Source organism: Macrosteles quadrilineatus, unplaced genomic scaffold (assembly GCF_028750875.1).
Source record: "Macrosteles quadrilineatus isolate MER2022 unplaced genomic scaffold, UCM_ALF_1.0 Scaffold_2__2_contigs__length_208266976, whole genome shotgun sequence".
Lineage (NCBI taxonomy): Eukaryota > Metazoa > Arthropoda > Insecta > Hemiptera > Cicadellidae > Macrosteles > Macrosteles quadrilineatus.
This window is the reverse complement of record NW_026542595.1, coordinates 116034554-116060473: the sequence shown is the minus strand read 5'-3', so window position 1 is coordinate 116060473 and position 25920 is coordinate 116034554. Positions and strand designations below refer to the sequence as shown.

General features: G+C 31.8%; 1 protein-coding gene across 2 annotated transcripts in view; it reads left to right on the top strand.

The window, feature by feature from the left end:
* Positions 1 to 7177: 7177 nt before the first annotated feature.
* LOC128986133 (transient receptor potential protein-like) overlaps positions 7178 to 25920 on the top strand; it is a 60143-nt gene continuing 41400 nt past the window's right edge. The window contains exons 1-6 of one of the 2 annotated variants that reach the window (XM_054406293.1): positions 7178 to 7201; positions 9356 to 9423; positions 11582 to 11742; positions 20805 to 20949; positions 22569 to 22664; positions 25340 to 25482. In XM_054406293.1, the coding sequence (XP_054262268.1) occupies positions 9421 to 9423; positions 11582 to 11742; positions 20805 to 20949; positions 22569 to 22664; positions 25340 to 25482 (548 nt within the window). In that variant the 5' untranslated portion in view covers positions 7178 to 7201; positions 9356 to 9420. Of the gene's footprint in view, positions 7202 to 9355; positions 9424 to 11581; positions 11743 to 12985; positions 13063 to 20804; positions 20950 to 22568; positions 22665 to 25339; positions 25483 to 25920 lie in introns of those variants that run through there. The other variant, XM_054406294.1, reaches the window with a different exon arrangement.

The following is a 25920-nucleotide window of genomic DNA, read 5'->3' as shown; positions in this document are numbered from 1 at the left end:
TCGGTATAAGTAACTCTAGGTGTACATAGCGATTAAATATGAATATGAACTATCTTTTGAAGTAGGGAACATCGAATGAGTAACCGAGTTATCCGATAATCGAGTAATCGAGCCTATTGTACGAGTACATTACAGTCTGAGGCAACAGATGAACTTTATTCCCAGAAGTGCAGGCTTACAATGAGATGTAATAATGTAGCTCATCTTTTGACAATGGAAACATAGGTAGGATATAAGTGAGGAGATGAAGGTACAGAAAAAATGAAGATCTTAAGAAATTGGCGGAGATGCGATTTTAAAATAAGAAAGTGTCCAGGATATTTAAGATTCTTTTAACTTTTGCGACAGATTTGGGTATTTGTTAAGGCGAATGTGCGCTTACTGGTCTAGTTATTGTATAACATAAATTTGTTGATCTCACTTCACCCCATTTGAATCAATTATCTGTTTTGTCTGGTCAATAGGATGGAAACAACTGGAAGTGTTTATAGAACCGAAAATAACGGAAGAGGAATACCAGAATACCTTAGCGAAACTTCCAGCACATACCATTACTCGTTTCATCAACAATTGCGTTACCAACACCTACATAACTTTTGACTCAGACAAATTACCGGAATCAAAAGAAGATTGAGGTGGACTAGCCAAATAAATAGAAGGAAGCTGAATTCCACATTAAGAATGGCCAGCAGAAAATCTTCCACATGCAGACGACCAATGAGGTGCCAAAGACTGCGATGGAAAGATTAGTTGCAGGACATGCAGAGGTTCAACCAAAACACCAGATCTCATGCAATACCGAGATGAAAAAAGAAGTTTTGCCTAAATATACCAAGACGGTAAAGGAATACTCTAAGAATATTGAGGATGTTCCCGCTACAGATCAACTGGAGAACTTGATAGAAATTTTTAATAGATCTGCAAATCAAACGATACCAAACTGAGAAATTCCTAGTAAAAAAGGTTTACATCCAAACCATGGTGGAATGATCCAGGGCCGTCACAATACAGCGACTCAGTTTGAATATTTAAATGATAATGAATCCAGTTAACTACAAAATAATCCAAGAGGCACAACTAAATGCTAAGGATGTTACACAGAATGCTATAAAGCGAGGATGGCATGGTCTGTGCTACTAAATACAGGAGCAAAATAACATTAAATACACCTGCGAAGTAATTTAAAAAGTTCAACCCAATCAGAATCGGGATATTCTACCACCAATAAAAGAAGACGGAGACCTTGCCGAAGATTTTATGCAAAATACAGTCCCTGATTATGTACCCAATGCAACAGAGATTGTCGCATCTATAATTAATGACACAAATAGCATACTTGAAATGGATTTCAACATGAAGGAATTAATGGATGAACTGAAATGAAAAATGAAGATACTGCACCACTTAATGGCTTAATTACATATAGTATAATAAGGAATTCACCGAAAGAAGCTCTTGAGATACATTTGAAAATGAGTATTAAATAAATGGAAAAGGATAAATTCGTTGCCTGCAAAAGCCAAATAAAGATAATAATAATGTAAAATCATATCGTCCAACATCTTTAATATCAGTGTTTATGAAAATTATGAATACAATGATTAAAAGAAGGATTTAATGGTTATTAGGAAAATTCCGAAAAATCCCTCCTTCACGATATGACTTCAGGAAGAAGCGGTGCTGTGCAGATTATTAACTTAAGTCTTGACATTGAATCTGCTCGATCTTTCAATAAAACTGAAATCCTCAAAGCCCTCGACGTTTCTAGTGGTTATGCCATTCTAGGCAATTTGTCATACCTATTCAGAAAAATGTACATTTATAACATAAAACACGAATCACACACTGCCAGAAATGGCTTGTAGACAGGTCACACCAGATGTCTATAAGCAACCATAAAACGAGTTACATGGAGAGGAATTCCGCACTAAGGCACTCTAAGCCCTCCGTTATTTGCTATATACTTAGCAGAAATTAATAAATGCTTACCAGAGGTATTTTCTCCCTGCAGAATGCTGAAGATGTGTGCTAGTTTTTGTCGTTCGCCGGGACTGTGCCAAAGGTATGGATTTAGTTTATAACAAATTACAGATTATTTGGATTTTGGTTTTTGTTTTGAGCTTATCATAGTTGTTACGATGAAAAAATAAAACTGTATAGAAAAACTTTCAACTTATTTTACTCATCCTAAACTCACTAGCTTAAGAAACTTTACTGACTTCAAAAGCTTCGACCTTATTATTCAACACAATGACTTTTTCGTCTATCAATTTTCCGTTCCAAAAGAGGGCTACAACTGTTACTTTGTCGTCGGGAACCCTGGCTTGGACCGTGTAGCAAGTTATTGGTAGCTCTTATCACAGCTTTGTCTTGAGTACAAATAAACAATTTAACTGTCTTTTCAAACAGATTGGAATTAGGTAAATATATTCTACTCTAAAAATAATTCAGCCAAAGACCCCATAGTTTATTAATGATACTCATTATGTTAAGGGTTTTCGCACTGTAATTAAAAGTAATAAAAAATAATTAACTTATGAGTTGGAAATATTTTTACGCTACAAGACTCTACTAAATCGATTATTTTAATTATTATTAAACGTGTTATACATTTTACAGTGGTAGGCTAATAGTATTGCGATGTTAAAATTTTATTGGTAGGCCTACCACCTATTTCAATATGGACACATTTATTTGTCCTAGGAATTTTTGCGTTTTCCAACATGTTTGGGTAGAAATGTGATTGTAAGGTCTTCATTTGCTTGAAAATCATTCAATTGAAGCTGGGCGCATAAAAGGTCAACTGTGAAAAACACTCTGAAAGCCTTATGACGAGTGCATGTTCATTAAAATCTTTAGTGTCTTTTGTAGTCTATTGAACTATACTGACAAAACGTTGTTGACTCACAGACAGTAGTCGCGTGAAAAAACTGTAAAAAATATAAAATTGACTCAAAGGTTTCTTCTATTTATAACCAAAAGCTTGATATTTTCCAAACTCACGATTTACTACTGACTATTTGCTTTTGCATGTGTTTTATGGTAGGGTGTTTTAAGTATTAAATTGGTGTAAATACCTGCTTCGTGGTAATCCTATTGTCAATATGCAATACAGTAGGATTACTACGAAGCAGGTATTTACACCAATTTAATATATTCAACGTAATCCGGAGGCAAGCTTCTAAAGTGTTTTAAGTCTTAGTCACTAAATTTGTAAAAAGTATAATTATTGGATCTCACTTAACCTACAATAATATTCAGTCATGTGGTTAAAAATATTCATATCACAACCGTAAAGATGTATAGGTTTATTTCTGAAATACTTTTGGATGAGACTGAACTTCCAAATAATTATTGAAAAGTCCTAATTGTAGGTTGGCTAGATTAAGCAATTACTAAAATACCAAGTATGATCATGAATCAATTTAAAAATAAGAAAATTTATAAAATTGCACTGAACATATTTCCTGATAAAAAAAGGACTTGTGTGGAGGGCTTAGCACTCAAGAATGATTGCGACTTATTTTGATTCGTGTCCTGCATAAAATATCGTTGACATGTACAACTTTACGGATTGTATAAGCATTTCAGTTCCTCTTTAATTTGATTTATCATTTATAAGGGTAAGGTTGGTGGAAAACCAATTGAAACACTTCATTTAGAGACACCCTGTACACCCTTGTCAAGAGTGATAATGCAACAGTTGACTTATTGAATGTGATACACTTGGGGCTTCAAGCTTATATTACCCAACCTCTAGCTTAGCAGTTTAGCTAGACAATAATACCACAAGAGGACCGAGCTTTGCTCAGTGAATTACCTTCCAATAACAAGTTCTCTGATCTTACATTAAATGGTTCTTGCAAAAAGTGCAATGCTACAACCTATCTGTTCAATTTATACAAATCATCACTCAAATTCGAGTTAAAATTGGGAGCATTTGGAAAGGTGTGGTGTTTAGTTGTAAATGCATTGTAAATGTGCAGTTCTTCCATAGTTGTCATAAAGTTTGATTTTTCGTATGTTAATAAAACATCCATATTTTTGTTACTACTATTGATACTACTGTTGTCGTAAACTATATGTTCTGAAAGTTTTGATTCTGTGTTGACAGAAATGGATCGGCCACAGACTATCCGATTGGGCGATGATCACAACTGTAACAATAGGATCGCCATCGTTCCATTTTAAATTTACCAAATAAAAATTTGTACAGTAAGAGAAGGGGAAAGATACTTTTAATAGAGTTCAAAGATAATATTGAATGATATATTAGTGTGTCTATTCACAAACATGTTTTTTTTTATGTTTTCGACTACACATTAACAGATGTCAAATTTGAACAGTATGAAGATTATTTTAATTTAATATGCGAAACAGTCAAGCCAAGGACAAAGTTCTATAACAAAGAAACAAGACAAAACAATTTATGTATCCTCATTTTGTACACAGATTGTGTTGATACTGGAATTCGTGTTAGGTAAAGAAACAAAACAAACAATATTCCTTTGAGCAGGATTTCAGGCTCATTTAATTAAAAACTTAGCTTATACATGATATTGTATTGCATTAATAATTTGTTACATAAGAACTTGAACCTTGCTTCGGATACAGAGTAGAATTAAAGTAAAATAATGATTGATGTGTTTAAAACGTCTCACTTAGTAAAAAAATGAAATTTCTTTGAAGATAAATTCTTTAGATATTTGTCAAGTTAAGAGTCCTACAGAAACAATAATCGTAGTGCAAATACTGAATATTTCAATTGCATATTTGCTTAGATTTTAAGTTTTGATTCAATCAAAGGTGTTGTAATATTTTAATTATTATTACTTAACATTTATATTATTTTCTTGTATTAAACTACAAATAAGCAGTAAAGTGTGTTTATTGAAATTTTTAATTTTAACTTACTTATTTACATGATTTATTATAAATATACCTAAATTAAAACCTTAAAAAAATGTTTGTCAAGCTTTATATTAAATCAAATAATTACTATTTAACCAACTATTGCACATCAAAATACTCAAGTTATGAACCAGATGCAATTTTTTAGAATATTTCAAATATTTGCAACGCATTATTTACTCTGTGAGTGAGTGGTTTTTGTTAGATCAATGAAGCTAACCAGAAGGTCTACTAGAGCCTGTTACAGCATTGGAAGGCTTCAGCCAATGCTGTTGAATTGTGAGGGTTAGCTTGTATATCTGTTGCTAATGTTTTTGTACTGATAGACCTCTGTAACAAATCCCTTAACATATAGAGTCCCTTCATATCATAGGAGGCTTTAGCCGGATAGTTTTAAACACTTTAGGCTATTATTCATAAAGGGTGGCATTATGTACTTAGGGAATAAAATCCGTTGGTTTTAGTTGATAGAGGAGCTTTTGTGCATCATCTGCAACCTTCTCAAATAAAATTTCCGAGAGTTTAATTATTGGGTCAATTTGAGGCATAAATATATAAACCACAATAATTTATATACAACAATACAAACAACAATAATACAACAATAACAACTTAAGTAAGTTCACTAAAACTAAGTAAGTTGCAAGTAAGTTGTAAGTGATTTGTTACAATAATTTATTATTATTTTTATTTCGGTATTTGAGTCCAAAATTCGCAATAGGATTGTAAGTCCATTTGGTTAATGATGAAGGCACTAATTGATGATTGGGTAAGAAACAGTTGGCGGTCCTCTCAAGTCAGATCTGACAGGAGTAACATTCATCTTACTCTTAACAATCGTTGAAATTTCTCCAAAATAAATCAACGTGAAAATTAGAAGAGAGTAATATTAAAGATTAAGTTGCAATATTTTTTGCTCGTATGGAAAATTCATTGAACGTTTGAACAAAAATTGCTTCTGAGCATTTATGTACAGGGGAGAACATGTATTTTTTACTTATCTCTAAATTATATTTCGAATTAATTTAAGACATCAAACTAGTTTTAGTTCATTACGTTTCATACATACTTTATAGCAGTAATTAACTAAACAATGAGTGTAAAAGATGTTTAGATTGATATAACACTTTTGTTATGAAATAATACAAGGTTTAATATAGTTAGAAATTCTTTATGAGCAGACAGGAAATTTTTAATATATCTAACAAACCTCATAAGCCTTTGTGTAAAACAAAGTACATTATAGGAGATTTAGGTTATGAAGTAGTGAGAGGGGAGTTTGGGAAGACAAGAACAACAAATTTTCAAGTGTTTATAGCTCTATGAAATCTAAATAAAAACGTATACAACTTAAATCCACTCTTTTCTCTCGATGAAACATTTGATTTTTTCGTCTGATTTTTTCTGCTCCTGGAAAACACTATTAGACCGCTGTAGCTGTCAGTTTCGACAGACAGTGTGCTTGAGGTCGATAAATGGACAGAAACAATGTAAACGTCTTCATCAGAAAACGTAAGAGATTTCTTAGTGAAAACCCTCTATTTGAGGTAAAAATAACTATTTCATTTTATATTTTTATGACAAACTTATTTTATTAGCCACTTCTATATGAATCTTTGAACAGCAGCAATGTGATTTTAACTGTAGTAAAATCGATTTTGATGTGAAAACGTCATCTTTAGATAGACTGTCAGCACTGTAATACTAATACAGCAATTGTTTGTAGTTTTGGATTTTAATTTGTCACTTTGTCCCACGAATGTGTAATGTTGATAATTGTACAAGACAAACTAATTTGCTATACAAACAAACAAAAGAATAACAAACGCAAATAAAAAAGCACAGAGCTGGATTAAGTTTTGTGTAAAAAATACAGTCATTAAAGAATAGTGTAATATGAAAAATGTGTTTTTATCACTCTTTGCTAAACTTAGAATTGCAATTTTTCTAGAAGCAATTTTCCCCAGGAGATCATAATAAATTTGTGAAATAAGTACAGAACCCTAGATGCCAAAAGGGATTTAGCACAAACATAACTAGACACAATTACCATCTTAAGTCAACAACAGTTATCTTAGTTTAAGAAGAGCCACCTCAAATACTCTCCAAGACATGTTTCTTTGGTGCCTCCATCATGTGTGTTTTTATACGACTACTCCTCTTCCATGTTTGTTTGGCGGATGAAGGGTCACATTTTCGCGACGACCGCGTATGTAGGTCTGCTGCTAAGTGGATTACATGGGATTGTTGGCTCGTTGGTTGCCGCACTTTTAAGTCTACCCTTCCCATGGTAAGTTCGACCTTTTACATTTACTCTTTGTTCTAGATGTGTTTTGTGAATAAACTAACCCATCAAATGAAGCGTGTAGCTGTAAATCCATGTTCATAAAATTATTTGTACTAAAAATACCTTTAATGGATTGCGTAGTTAATTTAGTTAGACATAGGAGTGGCTGACATTTTTTTTTTATTATTCTCGATGAAAAATAGTCCAAAGTTTTATTACTAAGTAAGCAATGTACGATTGTGAGTTATTCAATTTTGTCGTTCAGTTATACTTATTTCTAATTCTGCTTATTTTTATATAGTATACTCTATAAAATTGAGATATTTAAAACACTCGTAACATTTATTTCGAAAAACACAAAACGTTTCCACAGTTTGGACGTACTTTTTTTTAACTAAATGAGTGTTTATTTTTAATTATTTTACCATACTAGTTGGGGTGCAGTAGCAAAACACAAGTTATTCAACAGTATAAAAAGAATTTAATTGAATACTGTCTTAGACCATTGACTGATTATACACTGTGGATATATTTTTTCATGTTAAGGATTTAGCCAGTTCAAGTATAATATATATGTACAAAAAACCTTAATGAGACCTTTTAGAAACTGTGCTGGTTCAAAATAACTTTAAACTTCTTATGGACTAAATTATTCACAATCTAGCTCAAAGTGTATATGATTAAAAACTGCATTATTTATAGCTTATATACTGTATATAAGCAGTATTGTGGAATTTAACATTTTATAGTCAACGACAAAAGGTTTTTCAAAATTTTTCAAAACAAAAATAATTTCTACAAAGATTACACAGTATATTTTAACAAAATCTTTGTATCAGTTGTATTCACCTACCAAAATTTCCATTATAAGCCTAAGTATTTTAATTTAAAAAAAAATAGAAGAATTATTAAGTTTTAACATAAAAAACTAAAACGGATTAATTAATTAATCATTTCCTTCAATTAAATCCACTTTAATAATTACTGAACAAAAAATTGGGATGGATGATTATATGAAATCAAGTAATAAATTCAACTTACTTAAAAACTTCCATAATTTCTTAAAAAACGTATTAGAATATTTTATGGAACGTTCTAAAATATCATGAAAATATAGAGAACAAGGTATCTTAAACTGGGCAATCAATATTAGGCATAGTTAACTTAAGACTTTTAATGTATTGAAACTTGTTCCTAATACTATTTATTGATATTATTACTTTATCCAACTGTTACAAATATTAAAGACAAGGACAATTATTAACTGATCTGTATTTTTACAAAGGGAACAATCAATGACAATATTTACAATATTTTTAAAAAAAGAATAAAACATATGTTGTAGGTATCAGTTAATTATTCAGAAAGACCATGGCAGGCAATAAATTATTACACCAACCATAGTTGGTATCAGAGATAGTTTTGTTCCTTATAACTTCGTCAGGTCATTTAGTATGCAACCACATCATCAATGTATAATGCAATTTAAACTTGTCATGTTTATAAAATGATTAAAATGGGATAAAAAATTATAGAACTGTACAGGCTGGCCAGCACTTTCTTATCACTGCCACTGACTAAATAAAACTCTGAAAAACAAAGAAAACACATAAATAAATAACACTATTTTTACAAGCATGACAAGTTAATATTATTGTGATGGTGACAATCTTTCAAAGAATATTTTGACATAACACAATGTACATACATTGATGATCTGGTTGCATTCTAAATGACCTGACGAAGTTCTATGGAATGAAACTCGTTTTTATACCAACAACCGAGGTTGGATAAGGTAATAGTTTTATTTGATCAACGACATATTCCAACCAAGGGTCACCGTGAATAATAATACTATTTAATTTTTACACCAATCAATAATACTCGGGGTAAACAAATGTTAACTTATTGTTTAATACAAACTATTAAAAAGACTTAGCTTACGTTTGGTAGGTTATGTTAAAAGCTTGGAGAGGTTTTAAATATTGTATAACCAAAGAAATTATCCGTATTCTGTGACACAATAATTATTTTCTCTCAGAAGATTTGTACTGTTATTTATGTTGCAAATTCAAACGTTTACAGTTTAGATAGACTTATTTAGAAATGTGGATCTTATTTCATTTTCGTTTCTTAAGACCTTTCTATTTTTTTTAGAAACTAGTCAAAACGATCCGATGAACAAGCAATCAAAGTTCAAGTTGAAATAAACTTCAATCACCATGGTGAGTTTATTGTGTTCTTTATTTTACTAAAATTATATTTCTTTAAGTGTTTTACTTTGTTTGAGTAAGCTATAATGTTTATATCTCCTTAAAATATATGAAACCAATAAATATAATTTTTAAACGTGTTATATGTAAATTAAATTCTTATTATTCACGACAGAAATGTATTTTTTTATACAAATTGTATACACTACAGGGATTGAAACTTCAAATACATTTTTCAGGGTTTCATTTACCTACTATGTTGAGATTAATTATAACTGAATTGTTTAGATTTTTGGTACTGTTATTTATTAGTATAATTTAAAAGATAAATTTATTATTATTTACTTCTATTGTACTTGTGATATGAAAAAACGTGCCCTTCAATTGAAACACAAAGATTATTATTAACATTATAAATATTTTTTTACTAAATTTTATACTTTTATGATAAAACACCAATTAGTCTATTACAAAAATGCACAAACTTTGTACTTGTGTGGCCAGAAGTTCATGAAATATACAAACTCTTTTCAAATAATTATATAAATAACTGTTTTAAGTGAGCGCAACACTAATACAAACAAGATGTTGAAGCGCCTGCTATACAGGAGATACAACATGAGGACAGTACTAATATTGCCAGCGGGGCCTGCCACTTATACTCAAGACGCTACCTACAGACCTAGTGCATATCATGCATTAAGCATCAAAAACAGATTCAGCTGATCTATTTGAGAACATTTGATTTTCAGTTGAAAATTATGAGGAAATTTAGAGTTTGTTCTAAATTGTACTTGTCGGTTTGTATTTCAACCGAATTTAAATGTTTCCACTTCTATGTTTTTTTGCTTCTAAAATTTTTTTAATAGAGGAATTTGGTTCAAAAGAATTGAGATTATGATGCAATGTCATAAACTCTTATGAAGAAAATAATTTCAAATTATAATTGAAATTGAAATGCCAAATCATTTGTTTAAAACAATTTTTAATGTTATACATTAAGAGGTTAAAATTAATTATTTAAATTATGTAGTTTGCATTTAATTTTATGTGTCATTTAGGTTTCGTTTAAATACATTCATCAGGTAGTTAATTGATGCTGTTAGAAAAGAAAACAAGTTATAGAGTAACAAAGCTTAAATATACAACGCATCTGGTTTATTAGAATCGCATGTTATTCTTATGCGAAGAAAGCAGGGCATGCCTAAACTTCAATTATGTTCTGTCATGAAAAGATTTGACGAAGAGTAAATGACTAGTATTTTCCCTTTTGGCCTAGTTATAGTTTAATTACATAACATTTACTTTACATGTTTGCATGTAATACATATAGTGTCCAGATACATATACATATGTATACAGAGTGTCCCACGAAGGGGTTTAAAAGTTTGATTTAAAATTACTTGCCCATTTATGCTCAGAACATTTTGAAACTTTACACAATTTATAAAGTAGGTTTAAAAAATGTCCTGGGAAAATTTCAGCTCCCTAACCCTCGTGAAACAAAATGACGGTATATTGAAAAAATGATGCTTTAAACAAATTATAGGCCTAATAGTGTTTTTGGTTTTGTAAAATATTTGTATTATCACATCCTAGGGAAATAATGCTTTTTAATAAGGAAATTCGAACATAGCCTGATGAAAAACTTAAAAGTAGAGTCCAAAATTATCAAACCGTGATCTATCACTAGTTAATAAATAATAATAAATTAATTAATTTAATATGATTAGTTAATAAAAAACATTCAATATGCCACCATTTTGTTTCTACGAGGATTAGGGAGCTGAAATTTTCCCAGAATAGTTTTAAAACATATTTAATAAATTATGCAAAGTTTCAAAAACATCGGTCTATAAATAGGCAAGAAATATAAAGTCAAACGTTTAAACCTCTTCGTGGGACACCCTATATATAATATTTAAAACCCAACACGCAAACTAAGTGAATAAATATTTTTATTGCACTGATGATAAACTTATATCAAAAAGTAATTTTTATATTGATTTTAAGAATAAATAGCATTTATTTTAGTAAGCGGTTAGGTGAGAGGCTAGGCATCACTAGGAAGACACTAAATTATTTTATAGGATACAAAGTTCATTTAAGGATATCTTATGCATCTAATTAATATCTTGTATACTGTTAGTTTTCATAAGATTTATTTTAGGCTATGAAGCCGGGAGAGTCAAGGGAGGAGTTGATAGGAAGCAGAGACTCGGTCAACCAGAGTCAAACATCATTACACATGGAGGCGGACTACAACTTGAACGCGATGGAGAAGAGGTTCCTCCTACTGGTGGAGCGGGGAGATGTCGCTTCGGTCAAAAGGTAGTTCTAGAGTAAGGGTTAAAAATTACTAGATAGTTGATAGTAACCAGAAACAAGGTCAAGTAAGTTATATCTTGCTTATGGAGGCTGACCACAACTTGAACGCGATGGAGAAGAGGTTCCTCCTATTGGTGGAACGGGGAGATTTTGCTTCGGTCAAAAGGTAGGTCTAGAGTAAAAGTTAATAAACGGTATCAGCATTCTGACACATACTTTCTCCCGTAAGTTTGTCAACAACCTTTATCATGTGTAAGCGGTGAGAGTAAATATACGGAAATGGGATTTGTACAATTTTCTTCAGAACTTAAAGGACTATAACATACTAAATTTTTATCAAAATCGTTCGAGCCAATTTTGGGAAAATCAGGTTTTCTGTTATTTTATGGGGTTTTAATGGGAAAATAACATAATTTACAATAACTTTTAAACCGTAATTTTTACAGAAATCGGATTTGTACCATTTTGTTCAGAATATAAAGGACTATAACATACTAAATTTTTATCAAAATCGTTCGGGCCTTTCTTTTTTGAAAAAATCCGATTTTTCTGGGTTTTTATGGGAAAATCCCCATTAAAAACCAAAATTTAAAAAAAATGAAAAAACGCCTGGAGATACCATGGATTAGAACCTACATAACAAATTTCATCGTAATCTGACCACAGGTATAGTCTCTAGCTCTGTACACATCCAGACACACAGACACACACACACACACACACAGACATCACTTCGAAAACCACTTATTTGGGTCCAGGGGGACTCAAAACGAATATATCCACTCAAAACTCAAACTCGAAAATTTTGACGAAAACAATACTTTCTCCATATGGTATAGGGGGAGAGAGTAAAAATTACTAGACAGTTGATAGTAAGCAGAAACAAGGTCAAATAGTTTATATCTTGCTAAATATGAAGGCTGACTACAACTTAAACGCGATGGAGAAGAGGTTCCTCCTACTGGTGGAGCGGGGAGATGTCGCTTCGGTCAAAAGGTAGGTATAGAGTAAAGGTTAAAAATTACTAGATAGTTGATAGTAAGCAGAAACAAGGTCAAGTAGGTTATCTTGCAAAATATGGAGACTGACTACAACTTGAACGAGATGGAGAAGAGGTTCCTCCTACTGGTGGAGCGGGGAGATGTCGCGTCGGTCAAAAGGTAGTTCTAGAGTAAAGGTTAGAAATTAATAGGTAGTTGATAGTAAGCAGAAACAAGGTCAAGTAAGTTATATCTTGCTTATGGAGGCTGACCACAACTTTAACGCGATGGAGAAGAGGTTCCTCCTACTGGTGGAGCGGGGAGATGTCGCTTCGGTCAAAAGGTAGTTCTAGAGTAAAGGTAAAAAATTACTAGACAGTTAAAAGTAAGAAAAGAGGCTGTCTACAACAACGTAGAAAAGGTTCGTCCAACTGGCAACGCAGGAAAATGCCACGTCGGTGAAAAGGTACAGTAGAGTGTAAGATAATTAATAAGTATTATCTCAGGTCATAATAGTCAGTGTATAAAATTCTTCGATGTTGAGACCTTCGTTTGGGTGTGCACCATGTCATACAATAAATTTAATTTGATTAATTTAGAACTCAGTTGAACTGTTGACCTATAATAGTTTAATATTGTTCCTGAAAAGTTTAATTCCTGCGGTATTAAAAATCTTTCAATGGTAAATTACTCGTATTTTGTTTTGTAAAAAGTTCTAATTTAAAACAATTAGAACAAGGTTATCGAATGGTTTTTGGATAGTATGTGATATAACCTGTGCTTTCTATTTAATTGCTGTTTGTAAACCAATTCTCTTGAGGATCCTGCTCTCTTTCTATTAACATATTCTATAGAAATAAATTCCAATCGTATAAATCCATCTCAATATGTGTCGAGGTTAATATAGGTTATTTTTCTAACAAGTGTTATTGCAGTGTAAATCGTTAACCTTACATTAACACTTAAGTTTCTCAATAAAAATTAAACAGGAAAGACAATGTTTATTCTAAAAACTCTGTACTTAATAAGCAACTTTGCCTTTTAACGTTAACTTCCGCATAATGTTCTACTTGAAGAAACTCTTTGTATTGTGGTGATTGTTATCTTTGTAATTAGCAAGGTAAAAAATCCTGCATTCTGTAAACTCCTTCAGACTCTACTTAGTATTAGGGTTTGATTAGTAATCATGAAACTACCAGTCCACAACGTTATTATTGGAATTTTAATCTACATAAAAATAGGGTGTCCCGCAAGTAACAAGCCAAACTCCAGGAAATGGGTCAAAACAAACATAAAATCAAGAATATATATATTTTTAATCGCTTCTTTAACCAGATGTTTGCCATTTTTTCACAGTAATATTTTAATCTTCAAAGTTTTTCAACCGATCGTTATGAAACTAGGTAAGTATGTTAAGGATAGACCCATGTTAGGAAAAATGTTCCTCTTGATTCATCATCCAATTTAAAAATGATGGCCATTTTAATTTTTTAAACTTAAATCACTAAAGAATTGCTGATTTTATGAAAAAATGACAATATTTTTATTTGGCATTTTGTAAAATGGGGCTAACCTGACTAGCTTAGCCTTTTTCTAAACCATTTTACAATTAAATTCGTTATATTTCAGCTATTTCTTATTCGATCTTTTTGAACTTGGTATCGTTTGATAGGGAATTAAAAATTCCAAAATAAAAGTGTTTTTGTAGTTTTTTTCATAAAATCAGCCATTCTTTAGTAATTTAAGTTAACAAATTAAAATGGCCGCCATTTTTAAATTTTATGATTTATCAAGATGTTTTTTTTTTCTAACATGGGTCTTTATCACCTCAACATACATACCAAGTTTCATAATGATCAGTTGTAAAACTTAAAAGATAAAAATGTTATGTGTAAAAAACTAAAGTGTAGCTTATTTATCAACAAGTTCAAAAACCTTTTGAGTTTCTAAACGGCTCAATCTATCGATTATTGGACACTCAATAACAATTACAATTACTTAAAATCACCCTGGTGCCAGTTACAACGTTACATTGACAACAATGATTAGGCAACATCAGTTTCATTCGTTCACCAAATGTTAGTCAATCAACAATTGAATGATCGACCAGGCAATGTGGTAAACCGCAGAGCACAGGACGGATGTATACATACTGCATGTATGCAGCACAATTGTCAAATCTGTACAGGAATTGTCTTGACTAATTTTAAAAGAAATTATTATTTGTATAACGTTCAATCTATAATTGTTAAGATATAGTTAAGTCTTCGTTTTTTTCGATCCGTTTGAACGTAAAATCTGGGCTGAAAAAAGTTAACAAAAGGCAATTCGGGTCTTTAAATACTCTTAAGTTATCAGTTTTATTTAAAACACAGCTCATAGATATAAACGAGAATTTTAGGAAAGTCAACGGGTCAATCAGATTGCTGGTAATGGTCACATGTAAATTAAATTTTTTTTTATACATTTTGATTGTTGTTTTTTCATGTTTTGATTCAGTTTTTGTTTATTGTGGTGAACATATTTACGTGATTTTACAAGTTAATCTTTTTTGTATAAAGAGAGTTTTATTTACCGATGTATTATTTCAAAAGATTGTTAAAATATTTTTAGCATACAACCAACCATACACTGACAAATTCGATAAATCATTTATAATAAAATCCATTAAAATAATAAAAAACGTGCTCCTAAATCCAATAACCACAAAAATATAGTTCTACATTTTTAACAAACAGCAAGTAAATCACCTTGTTTTCAAATTGAATTTCAAAAAGGACTGTTTAACCTTAAAATGTATGTAAACATTTCATTAGCTGGAAGCTCATATTCATTATATTCAGAACAGTAATTAACCAAAGTCCTGCAGGCAATCGCAATGTTCAATGATTCATGTTAACTTTACATACTTTAGAGTCATCGGGATATTTTTAGTTCTCGTTATAATAAACTCACACAATTGCAAAAACATCTCTTAATTATACCAGAAATAACAGTAACTAAAGATTCATTTCAGTATGTAACTAAAAAAAATCATAGCTGTAAATTATGATGTTTTTCAATAGATATTATTACTTTTAATATTGTTTGTAACTAGCTGCAAAACCCATGCTTCGCTACGGGAAGAAAAATCTGTTTCGTAATTATTGAAATAGATTTAGAATAAAATTATCTATCATACAGTTTTAGCATAAATAATCCTTCTACATAGTTGAGTAAAATTAAATATATTTAGTTTCTTTGGATCAGCTGTCTGAAATTGTGAAGGGAACATTTGGCAGTTCTGCTTGTTTACCTTGAAATGTCAATGCAAGGGTAAACATTGTGAATTTTCTCATGCTTCCATGGAGACCAATATTAATATTTACTTTTGGAAACCTCACCTCAAAACCGTAGAAATCCAAGGAGCGTAGCCCAAAAGGAACTCAGGGAATTGAATATATGACATTCCTAGATATGTGGACTATCAATCTTTCTGCTTAATTTTGTCTTTATCGGTTTATTATTTTATAAAATGGTTTTTATTACCTGTCCGTCAGTGATCCTATTGTTGTCGTCTTATGCGACCGGTTTCAGGATTAAAATCCCATCATCAGGCTGATAAAAATGTCATGTCACTCAAGTTGAGGTCGTCGGTATCCCACTTATCAGCCTGATGATGGGATTTTAATCCTGAAACCGGTCGCATAAGACGACAACAATAGGATCACTGACGGACAGGTACTGTAATATAAACCATTTTATTCTATAAGTCATCCTGAGACACTAAGCATAATGTTATTATTTTAGTCGTGACAGCTGCCCAGACAGACACAACCTCAATTTTATAATAGTGTAGATACATAGATGGATGAGTTTAAAAGTCACTTGACATGCAATAAAATTGTGTATGTACGCTTTTAATTTAGCAACATCGGATATACAGATAAGGCAAATATTTCCCAAGTTGATAATTGATGATGCATCTATAAGGAAGTAAGTTTAATCCATGCAAATCCAAAAGTTTAGTGGTCAGTAGGATTTAAACCATGTGTCCTGGAAGAAATATTTCTTTCAAATAATTTCATAGGACAGTTTCTAAACCTGTTTTCTGTCGTCTTATCAAGATGTAAAGATGAACGTAATGGTTACAATCCCGAAGTGAAACTGACGGAGAATGTTTACCAAAGAAGGAAACTATATGTCACTTTCATATTTGTTAAATATCTCATAAAACTATCTTCGTTCATATTGTTTTGAAGGGTTAGCCGTACAAATGTGGAATGATGTCTTAAGTTCGCCTCAAAAATAAGTGCTCGAGTTTCTATAGACATTTAACATCCAAAACTGTGATACAGACATTGAACACAAGCATGCAGTTTTCTAGAAAGACAAAATAATATTGAAGATTTTTCACTACAATAGATAAAATATTCCTATTTTAAAATTTAAAATTGCTAAGTTCTTTTTCCCCTGCTTCTCTGTTCTTTTTTTATATTTAAAATTAAAACTCTAAATCATGAATTTTTTATTCTTTTTGCTACTCTATATTCATATGGACTTAGCATTTGAATGCAAACAAGTTTATATTACCCAGGAGAATGTATACGACACGGATTGCCTTTTGTTGTTTACTCTTAGCGTATTTTCATACGTTGTTGCTTCGGTAATAAACCACCTTGAGATTCAATCTGAGGTTAATTGTTACTATTTATTTATAATGAAAGGAAATTAAGTAGTCTTAGACTATAATGTTTACAGTTTAACTTTGAAAATAGAGTAATCCGAATTCAAAGTAATACATGCTTCTTTAATTTTAACAAAATACACTACGTTAAAAAAAATCTTTACTGAGCGTAGGAAATTAGAAAAAAATAAGGTGATGTCATATAATAATATTTGTTAAGTGTATTCAAAACAGGGTTTCCCACATTAGTAAGACAAGCAATTAAATGCCTCCCACATTTACCATGAACAAGCGAACATACCGTAACCGACTACAATCAGTTCAAAGGTTTCATTTGGTCAGCAAATGTTTTTCAATCAATAGTGGCAAGTTCCAAACCACACAAGAGTTCAGTTGCAGTGAAAAGTCGTTAGTAAGGTTCCCAATTAGGCATGATATCACAAAATAAAATACACATTGATGTGTAAGAGTTTTTTGTTGTTCAAATAAGTATTTGTTAGCGAACAGACGCTTTTCTCGGTAACTATTAGTGGGTTTAATGTATATGCCAGGATTAGCTGGATTCTTTTCTAACTAGTTAAAAAATCTAGAGAGCAAAAAAGGTAAAATCTAGCTGGTGAATGCCATCTGAGGAAATCCCATAACTGGTTAAAGTCATCTTGGGAATACTTCAAGGTGGTGACAGTAATCTGGGGAAATCTCCCTTGCTAGCGAACGTCATCTGGGGAAATCTCCCTTGCTAGCGAACGACATCTGGGGAAATCTCCCTTGCTAGCGAACGTCATCTGGGGAAATCTCCCTTGCTAGCGAACTTCATCTAGGGAAATGTCCCTTGCTAGCGAACGTCATCTGGGGAAATCACCCTTGCTAGCGAACTTCATCTGGGGATATCTCCCTTGCTAGCGAACTACATCTGGGGAAATCTCCCTTGCTAGCGAACTACATCTGGGGAAATCTCCCTTGCTAGCGAACGACATATGGGGAAATCTCCCTTGCTAGCGAACGTCATCTGGGGAAATCTCCCTTGCTGGCGAACGTCATCTGGGGAAATCTCCCTTGCTGGCGAACTTCATCTGAGAAATCTAAAAACCGGTTAGCTTCATCTGGGGTCATCCCCTAGCTGGTGACCGTCATCTGGGTAAATCTTCAAGGTGATAGTCATCTGGGGAAATTTCCAAGCTGGTTACTATCATCTGGGAAAATATCCCTTGCTGGCGAAAATCATAAGGAAAAATCTCCAAACTGGTGAACTTCATCTGGGGTCATCCCCTAGCTGATAAATGTCATATAGGGAAATCTCCCAACTGGTTAACGTCATCTTGGGAAAACTTCAAGGTGGTGAATGCCATCTGAGGAAATTCCCAAGCTGGTGAAGGTCATCTGGGGAAATCCATAAATATATTTACAAAAACCATTGAAAAAGAACATAAAATAAAACAAATTGGTCCATTCTATTCTTTTCTACGGTGAATTTATTACAGTATTTTTATATTAAGTAAAACGCTAGTTATCCATGCATAGTATATTTACAGATAAAGTTGTGGTTTTTATATTTAAATGTAGATAGGAACTAAAAGTTGGAACGATGTCTCGAGGGCTCCATGCATTATGTTGTCGAAGTATTCAAAGTGCCTCAGGCTGGCCAGAATGTTTGATAAATCATGTTTATATAGACATTAAAACTATGATTCCCATAGTGATAATTTTTCAAACCATTATTGCTCAAGGGGGAAATGTGTATTTTAACATTATTAATGTTGTTACAAATTATAGACAAATCTTAAAGGGTGTTCTGTAAATTAACAATATGACTGCTGTAAGCTCATTTTTATGTTGAAAACTATTATTTATTTATATGAATTTTAAAATTGTATAGAAACATTTAATTAGAATATAAAACATATTAAAAAAAAAAGGTTATATCAGTTGTAATTTTGTTGTATTTTTTTATTATACACGTGGTAAATAATATCATAGATAAAACAGTTGGTTAGTCTATGATAAGATTAGTTGGTTAGTCTATGATAAGATTAACAATACATTTACATACATTATGTAACGGTTCCTTCATAGACTTGCATAGTGAAATATTTAATACTAAAATTAATACCCAATTAATTTAGTATTCAAAGTATTTGGCATTGAACTTTTTAGGTAAACAACTCGTATTGCAGAAGAGATGTTAGCGTAAAGAATTCAAAAACAAGTTTTAAGAAGGTGCTTTAATCTTGAACATTATAATCGTCGGATTTATTGATGACAAATTTCATAATATGGGTTTTGGTAGATAGGTGTGTCTTAGAAAGCCTTATTACTACTGTCAAATGTAAATAAATAATTTATCGTTTGTATGATAATATGTTTAAGTTTATCTATAAACAAAACAGTTTTTAAGTATATACACTTAAACCATATCACTCTTATCAATGGTTAAATGAAGAAAACAAATTAACAACCGTATGCTTTTACCACAAACTATTAATATAAAAAGAATGTATAGTTTTACCAAAGACAAATACATTTTTTAACCACGAACTTATTACCACTAATCTCTCATTAATGGTTGAAAGACAAAAAACACCACAATACCGTGTTTCTTGAGCAAGAAGATAAGAAGGAAATTACGAATAAAGGCAAAGGTTGCTCGTTAAATTAAAGGGTTTGAAAGTCATTGTTGTGAACACTATTGTTCTTAAAACGTCTTAGAAATGTATATCTTAATAATAATTTAAAGCATACAAATATAAATGACAAAAAAACTATTCACTATTGCATTTTTATTAGTTAGTAATTTATGATTATTTATTGATATTAGTTTTAAATAATACTCGTTTGGGGTTTATTTACTTACCGGTATTATTGCTTAATTGTAATGTGTTCTAATCCTTTACCTCACAATTGAAATCTATTGGTGTACAAAATGCATAGAAAGTGTTATTGTTTGTCAAGAAGTGTAGCTCAGAAAAAAATGTACGTTATCCTTAATTCAGATATTAGTTATTTTAATATTGTATGACTAGTAAGAATAACTGTAGTTAACAATTTGTTGTTTATAATCCATCGTGATTTTTTTTGTTCTTGTTATTAAAATAAAAACAAATTTCAAATAACAAATTGTTTCGTAATTTTGTAGAAAGCATTTAATTCCGTAGCATTTTATTTACCCCAGGGAGGTTAAAATCCGAAATATTATCCTCATTCAAGCATGATATCTTTTGCATTAAATACTTCTCATTAATCAACTCAGGCGTATTTGCCTTCGATTTACACGTATTCCCTACAGGGAAAGTAGCGTTATTGTGGTTGGCATCGGTGTAATCGTTGATGTTCATATTACTTTCGAATCGCGACTGTTTTAGCGAGAACTAAAACAAGCAACTTTTATACTGAGCCAGGAATAAATATGAACTTATTTGCAGACTTCTGGACGAGAACAAAGACCATCCTGAATTGCTAAACATCAACTGTGTGGATCCCCTGAACAGATCAGCACTGATCGCCGCCATTGAGAATGAAAACATCGACCTGATTAGGCTTCTGCTAGACTACAACATCAAAGTCAAGGTGAGCTTAGTAGTAGAAAGGTAGTAGCTTAATCATTTTTTTTTACTGAACAGCTGTTAATTCATTACCTTTCTGGTTCAACCTCTTCTATTTCATAACAGAAAGTTTCTAAGACTTCTTCGTCTACAAGAAGAAAGTGGAATGCTAGATTTGACTTCATCCTGTTCTGCACTATAGCCTTAACCTTTTCTCAAGAACATTCTGTGATATATATTTCCAACCATCCTCCTCTCCTATGTTCTTATGGGATTCGTCTCATCCAAGATCTCTTCTGGTTCCACTCTACGTCTATTCGGCAATGCTTTTTGTTGCCTTTGTTAGTCTTTCTTTGTTCCTTAAGATGTTTTTTTTTATTTTTTTATTTTGTTGTTAGTCTTTCTTTCTTCTCTGACGTCATTCTCTCTCCATCGTCCTTGTCAAGTCTATTCTTAGATTTCTTCTATAAGAAATATAGACATATCGATTACCTGCAGATTTTTTCTCCTTTGATATCTTTTTTCTCTACCGTCCTTATCCCGGGCAACATTGTATTTCCAATCTTCCTATAGGTTACCTTCCCTTACGGGTTTCATTCTAGAACTTGTTTATGCTGTTGTTTGACCTCCTCGGTAAATGCCATACTTCATTTTATCTATTGCTCCTTCAATCTAGACAACATTCAGAATTAGTAGTTATGATTGACCTGTAGATCTTTGTAATTATTTAGAGACAAGAATTAGTTAAAACGTTAGTATTATTTGCTTAGCGACTTTATGGAGTTATAGTAAATCATTCGAAACATTAATTTCACGTCACATATGAGCTTTTTTGCAACTCTTTTTACTGTAAGCTAGTTTTGAATTTGTGTGTTTAAGGTTAAATAATATTTTCAAAATTACATACCTATCATAATTATAAATGTGTTTTAAATGAAACGAACTCCCCAAATAGCAATACCAATCAGTATTATCATTAAATTTGAGCTTGAGCTTTTCTCGAAACAAAATAATTTACAGAATATCTGATGTCAATCATTCCAAAACCAACGTCAAGTACAATTATTAAGTTATTAAGACATAGGACCTTCAGTTTCTAATTTATTAGACAACATAAAAGATTTCTATTCGAGTTCGTTCGTTCAAATAAAATAAAATAAGCAAACATTTCTCTAGGTCATACTGAAAGGTTGTAAAGGCGAAATCAGATAGAAAATAAAGAAGGTGTATTCTATGTTGATCAAGAGCTAATAAGTTTTATAAACACTGAACCTTTGCCTTCGTTTCCGCACCACCTACCCAGAAAATGTCGGCCACGTTGACATATTGGGTAATATGTCAAATTGGTAGTAGCCTTTCGTGTTACTCAAACTTTACAAGGCAAAATAGGTGTATGTATTGTCTTACATACGTTATGAATAAACCTGTAATAATAATTGTTGATAAGGCAAGACTTATAATTGATTGATTTTTGAAACGCTGGTCTGTTCTTTAACATCGTCAAACATTAAGAGCTGTAAGTTCGGAATAACACAAACTTTAATTTAATATTATCTAATTTATGATACAAATTAATAGCCAACCTCACCCTGACCTACTATACATAGTCGTTTATCGTCTATCCTTATACGTGTTCCGTTTCAGGACTCTTTACTTCACGCCATCAAGGAGGAGTATGTTGAAGCTGTGGAGATCCTGTTGGAATGGGAGGAACGGATCCACGTCTCTGGACAGCCTTACGTGAGTTTTATATGTCTTTGATTGCGTAAAACACTACCCATATAGCGAATTTCCCATATAGGGAATAAGGTATTACCGTATGCCTCATGTAATATGTCCGTTAGCACGATAACTCGTGCGCAAAAATTATCTGATTTTAATGACTTTAGGTACAAACGTTTAAACATACGTTTATTCGAACGAGTTCGCGAACCGGCAAAATCGGACATGGGAACGGGGGTTTTATAGGGTAAAAATAGATTTTTCCCATTTTTGACCCAAAAAACATAAAATTTAGCAATTTCTTTCCAAACCATTTTGTAGAGCTTAAAAAAACAAATAATTTAGTATATTGAAGTGTTACTATGCGCCTAATGGTTACGGAGAAAATTAAAAAAAAATGTAAATTTTAAATTCCCATGTTATTCTTATGGAGAACAAGTAAACTGTTGTAGTTTGCTTTTTTATGAACATATTTTGATCAAATTTGGAAAATGTTTTTATTTCTTACTTACTAACTATTAACATTTTACAAAAAAAGCAGTTTTATCCTCCCTGATGCAGCAAACCTAAGTACCTGTTAAACTTATTCTATTTAATTAGGAAATAAATGTTAAATTTTTAAGTAGACATTTTAGTGTAAATCCATTCAGGCAAATGGAAATTCGCTTAGTCTGCAGGTTTGCTGCGGCGGGGGTATTGATTTGTATTCATCACTCTTATTGATTTATTGATTTGTTATTTATTGATTTGTTTTTTGTTGAGTTATTGATTTGTATTGATCTCTTTTAACTGTCCAACATTAAAAGCTTATTTTTGAGCAATTTTAAACCTTTAAACACGTACTAAAAATTTTAATTTTCTCATTAAAAGGTAGGTGCGATGAAATATTTGTAATAAACCTCCTGTTTTCACCGCTTACATGTGTTACACCACTGTGTAAAGATTTTCTTAACTATTAATTAAATTATTTTAAAGTTATCTTATGGCAAAGAAGTTGCACAGAGTTTCATATGAAGTAACATAAATTGACAATAAAGGCGCATAAGAAAAATACTATCCTATTGTGTTTGAACAGACAGAGTAATAGTATTAGTTATTAAAAGTTTTTGTTTAAATATAAGGGTATACATTCAGCATGTCGACTTCATACAATCCACACCATTTAATACTTCCCTATAGCCACTACTCGTTTGCGGTTTGTATATTTGAAAACTTTTAATGGATAACGAAGTTTATGCAACGCTCCTGGCATACGGATGCTATTTCATAATTGAATTTATTCTCCCTAATTTAGTCATACCTTTGGTCCAGTTATTAGTTTAAATTGTGAATAATACAACCAAAATGAGATCCTTTGGAATGGAATAAGCTCACAACGAGTGTAATAGTATATTACGTTACTAGTCCTGAAAATAAGTGTTTACCGGACGAGTGTAGTCGTTCCCGTGCGAGACGAAGTCGAGTACGGGATTACCTACCATACGAGTCCGGTACACACATTTTGGACGAGTTACGTACGATAGTTTACGCCATACTACTAAATCCGTACAAATCCTTATATATTTCCACCAACTAAAAGTCTAACAATCACTAGTCATATAGAGGTTATGTTTTTGTTTATAACCACTCACTGCCATCTAAATACAGTGTATAATCAGCTGATTGGTGTCCGGTAAAACTCATTGCAGTACAGTAGTACGCAATGAAACCCCATTTGAATAAGCTGGCGGCAAACAGCTGTTTTCTGGACTAAATCCTTGCGTGGGAAGTTCGTCAAAATAATGTAGTGTGGCGTAAAAATTACTACAGCATTATAGTCACAAACTTAAGATATATAAATATATTATTGTGAATAGTTTGGACATAGATTTCTTTAACCTAATATAAATCAATTTAAAACCTTTACGAATAAATAACTAAGTAATCTAGGGTGTTTCAATGTGAACAGTAAAGAATCGTTTGAAAAAGTAAGATATTACAATTATTTATTATTTTATTTGTGTAAAGAATGGTTACACATTATTCTCAGCAAGTCGTGAAAATGTATAATAATTCATTACTTGCAGCTAAAGAGGTTTCGTTTTATTTTTAAATAATACCATGACATTAATTTAATCATCTCTTAACGTAATTAAAATACTTGTCTTTCCTATTTTTGCGAAACATCTTAAATATTTTTAATAATTTTAATTAAAATGACGGCTATCCTGCTATGAACATAAACTATGGTTCTACCTTATTAATTTTGGTAGGCCGAACCAATTAAGACAGCTAAAAGATAACTCTCCGAATCTACACAACTCTTAAAATGATTGTTAAAGTTGAAAAACGATATCAAAGGGTCCCCGTTACTATATATTTTGTTTTACCATTAGACGATCCACTCGAAAACCTAGCCATTGTTAAGCTAAAAATATAGATATACCAATGCGTTTATAAACAATTCCGACGACTTCAATAGCTTCTTAAGGCTTTCCTTAACAAAAAGAATTTCCTACTACTCCCGGAAAAAACATTGTACCATGGGAAACTTACTTTAGTTGACTCCTTAGTTTCTCAAAAATTCCCTAACATTACCCAACCATCCACTAAATATTCATATTCAGTATGTGAAGTTTCTAAATTCCGTGCAACACCTTATACTCTTTGAGTGTCCAACTTCATCACTGTCTGAAGTTTGTTTTGTACTTCAGAGCTGGGAAGCCGTGGACCGATCAACTTCAAACTTCACTCCAGACATAACACCTTTGGTTCTCGCCGCTCACATGAATAACTACGAGATCCTAAAGATCCTTCTGGACAGAGGCGCCTCCCTGCCCATGCCGCACGATGTCAGGTCAGTAGACGACTGGGAGATTGGTGGGAGTAAAACTTATAAGACATGAAGGATTTGAGGAGGGGAGGTTCATAAGTGTTGGTTACCTCGTAGAAAACGAGAATGCATTTAATGACATTAATTTTGAAATGTCTTGCTGCAGGTTTGGCAAAAATTGAATTTATGACTAGAAAAGTATAAACATATATTTTCCACGTCACATTTATCAAAAGGAAATTACACAATGGTTGCATACAAATATTGAACCTAATATTTTTTAGCTAGAACAAAAAAATAGTCTGGCGTGTTTATAAGATTGGTAATCATGACGTTTCTTTCCCTCTGACTTGATATATTTTAGATTTGTTCGTGGTATAATCGATAAATAGTCCTACAATGTAAAAGTAAGATCCTAGGGCACGAATAGAGTGTCCATGTTTATAATTCTCAGAATCATCC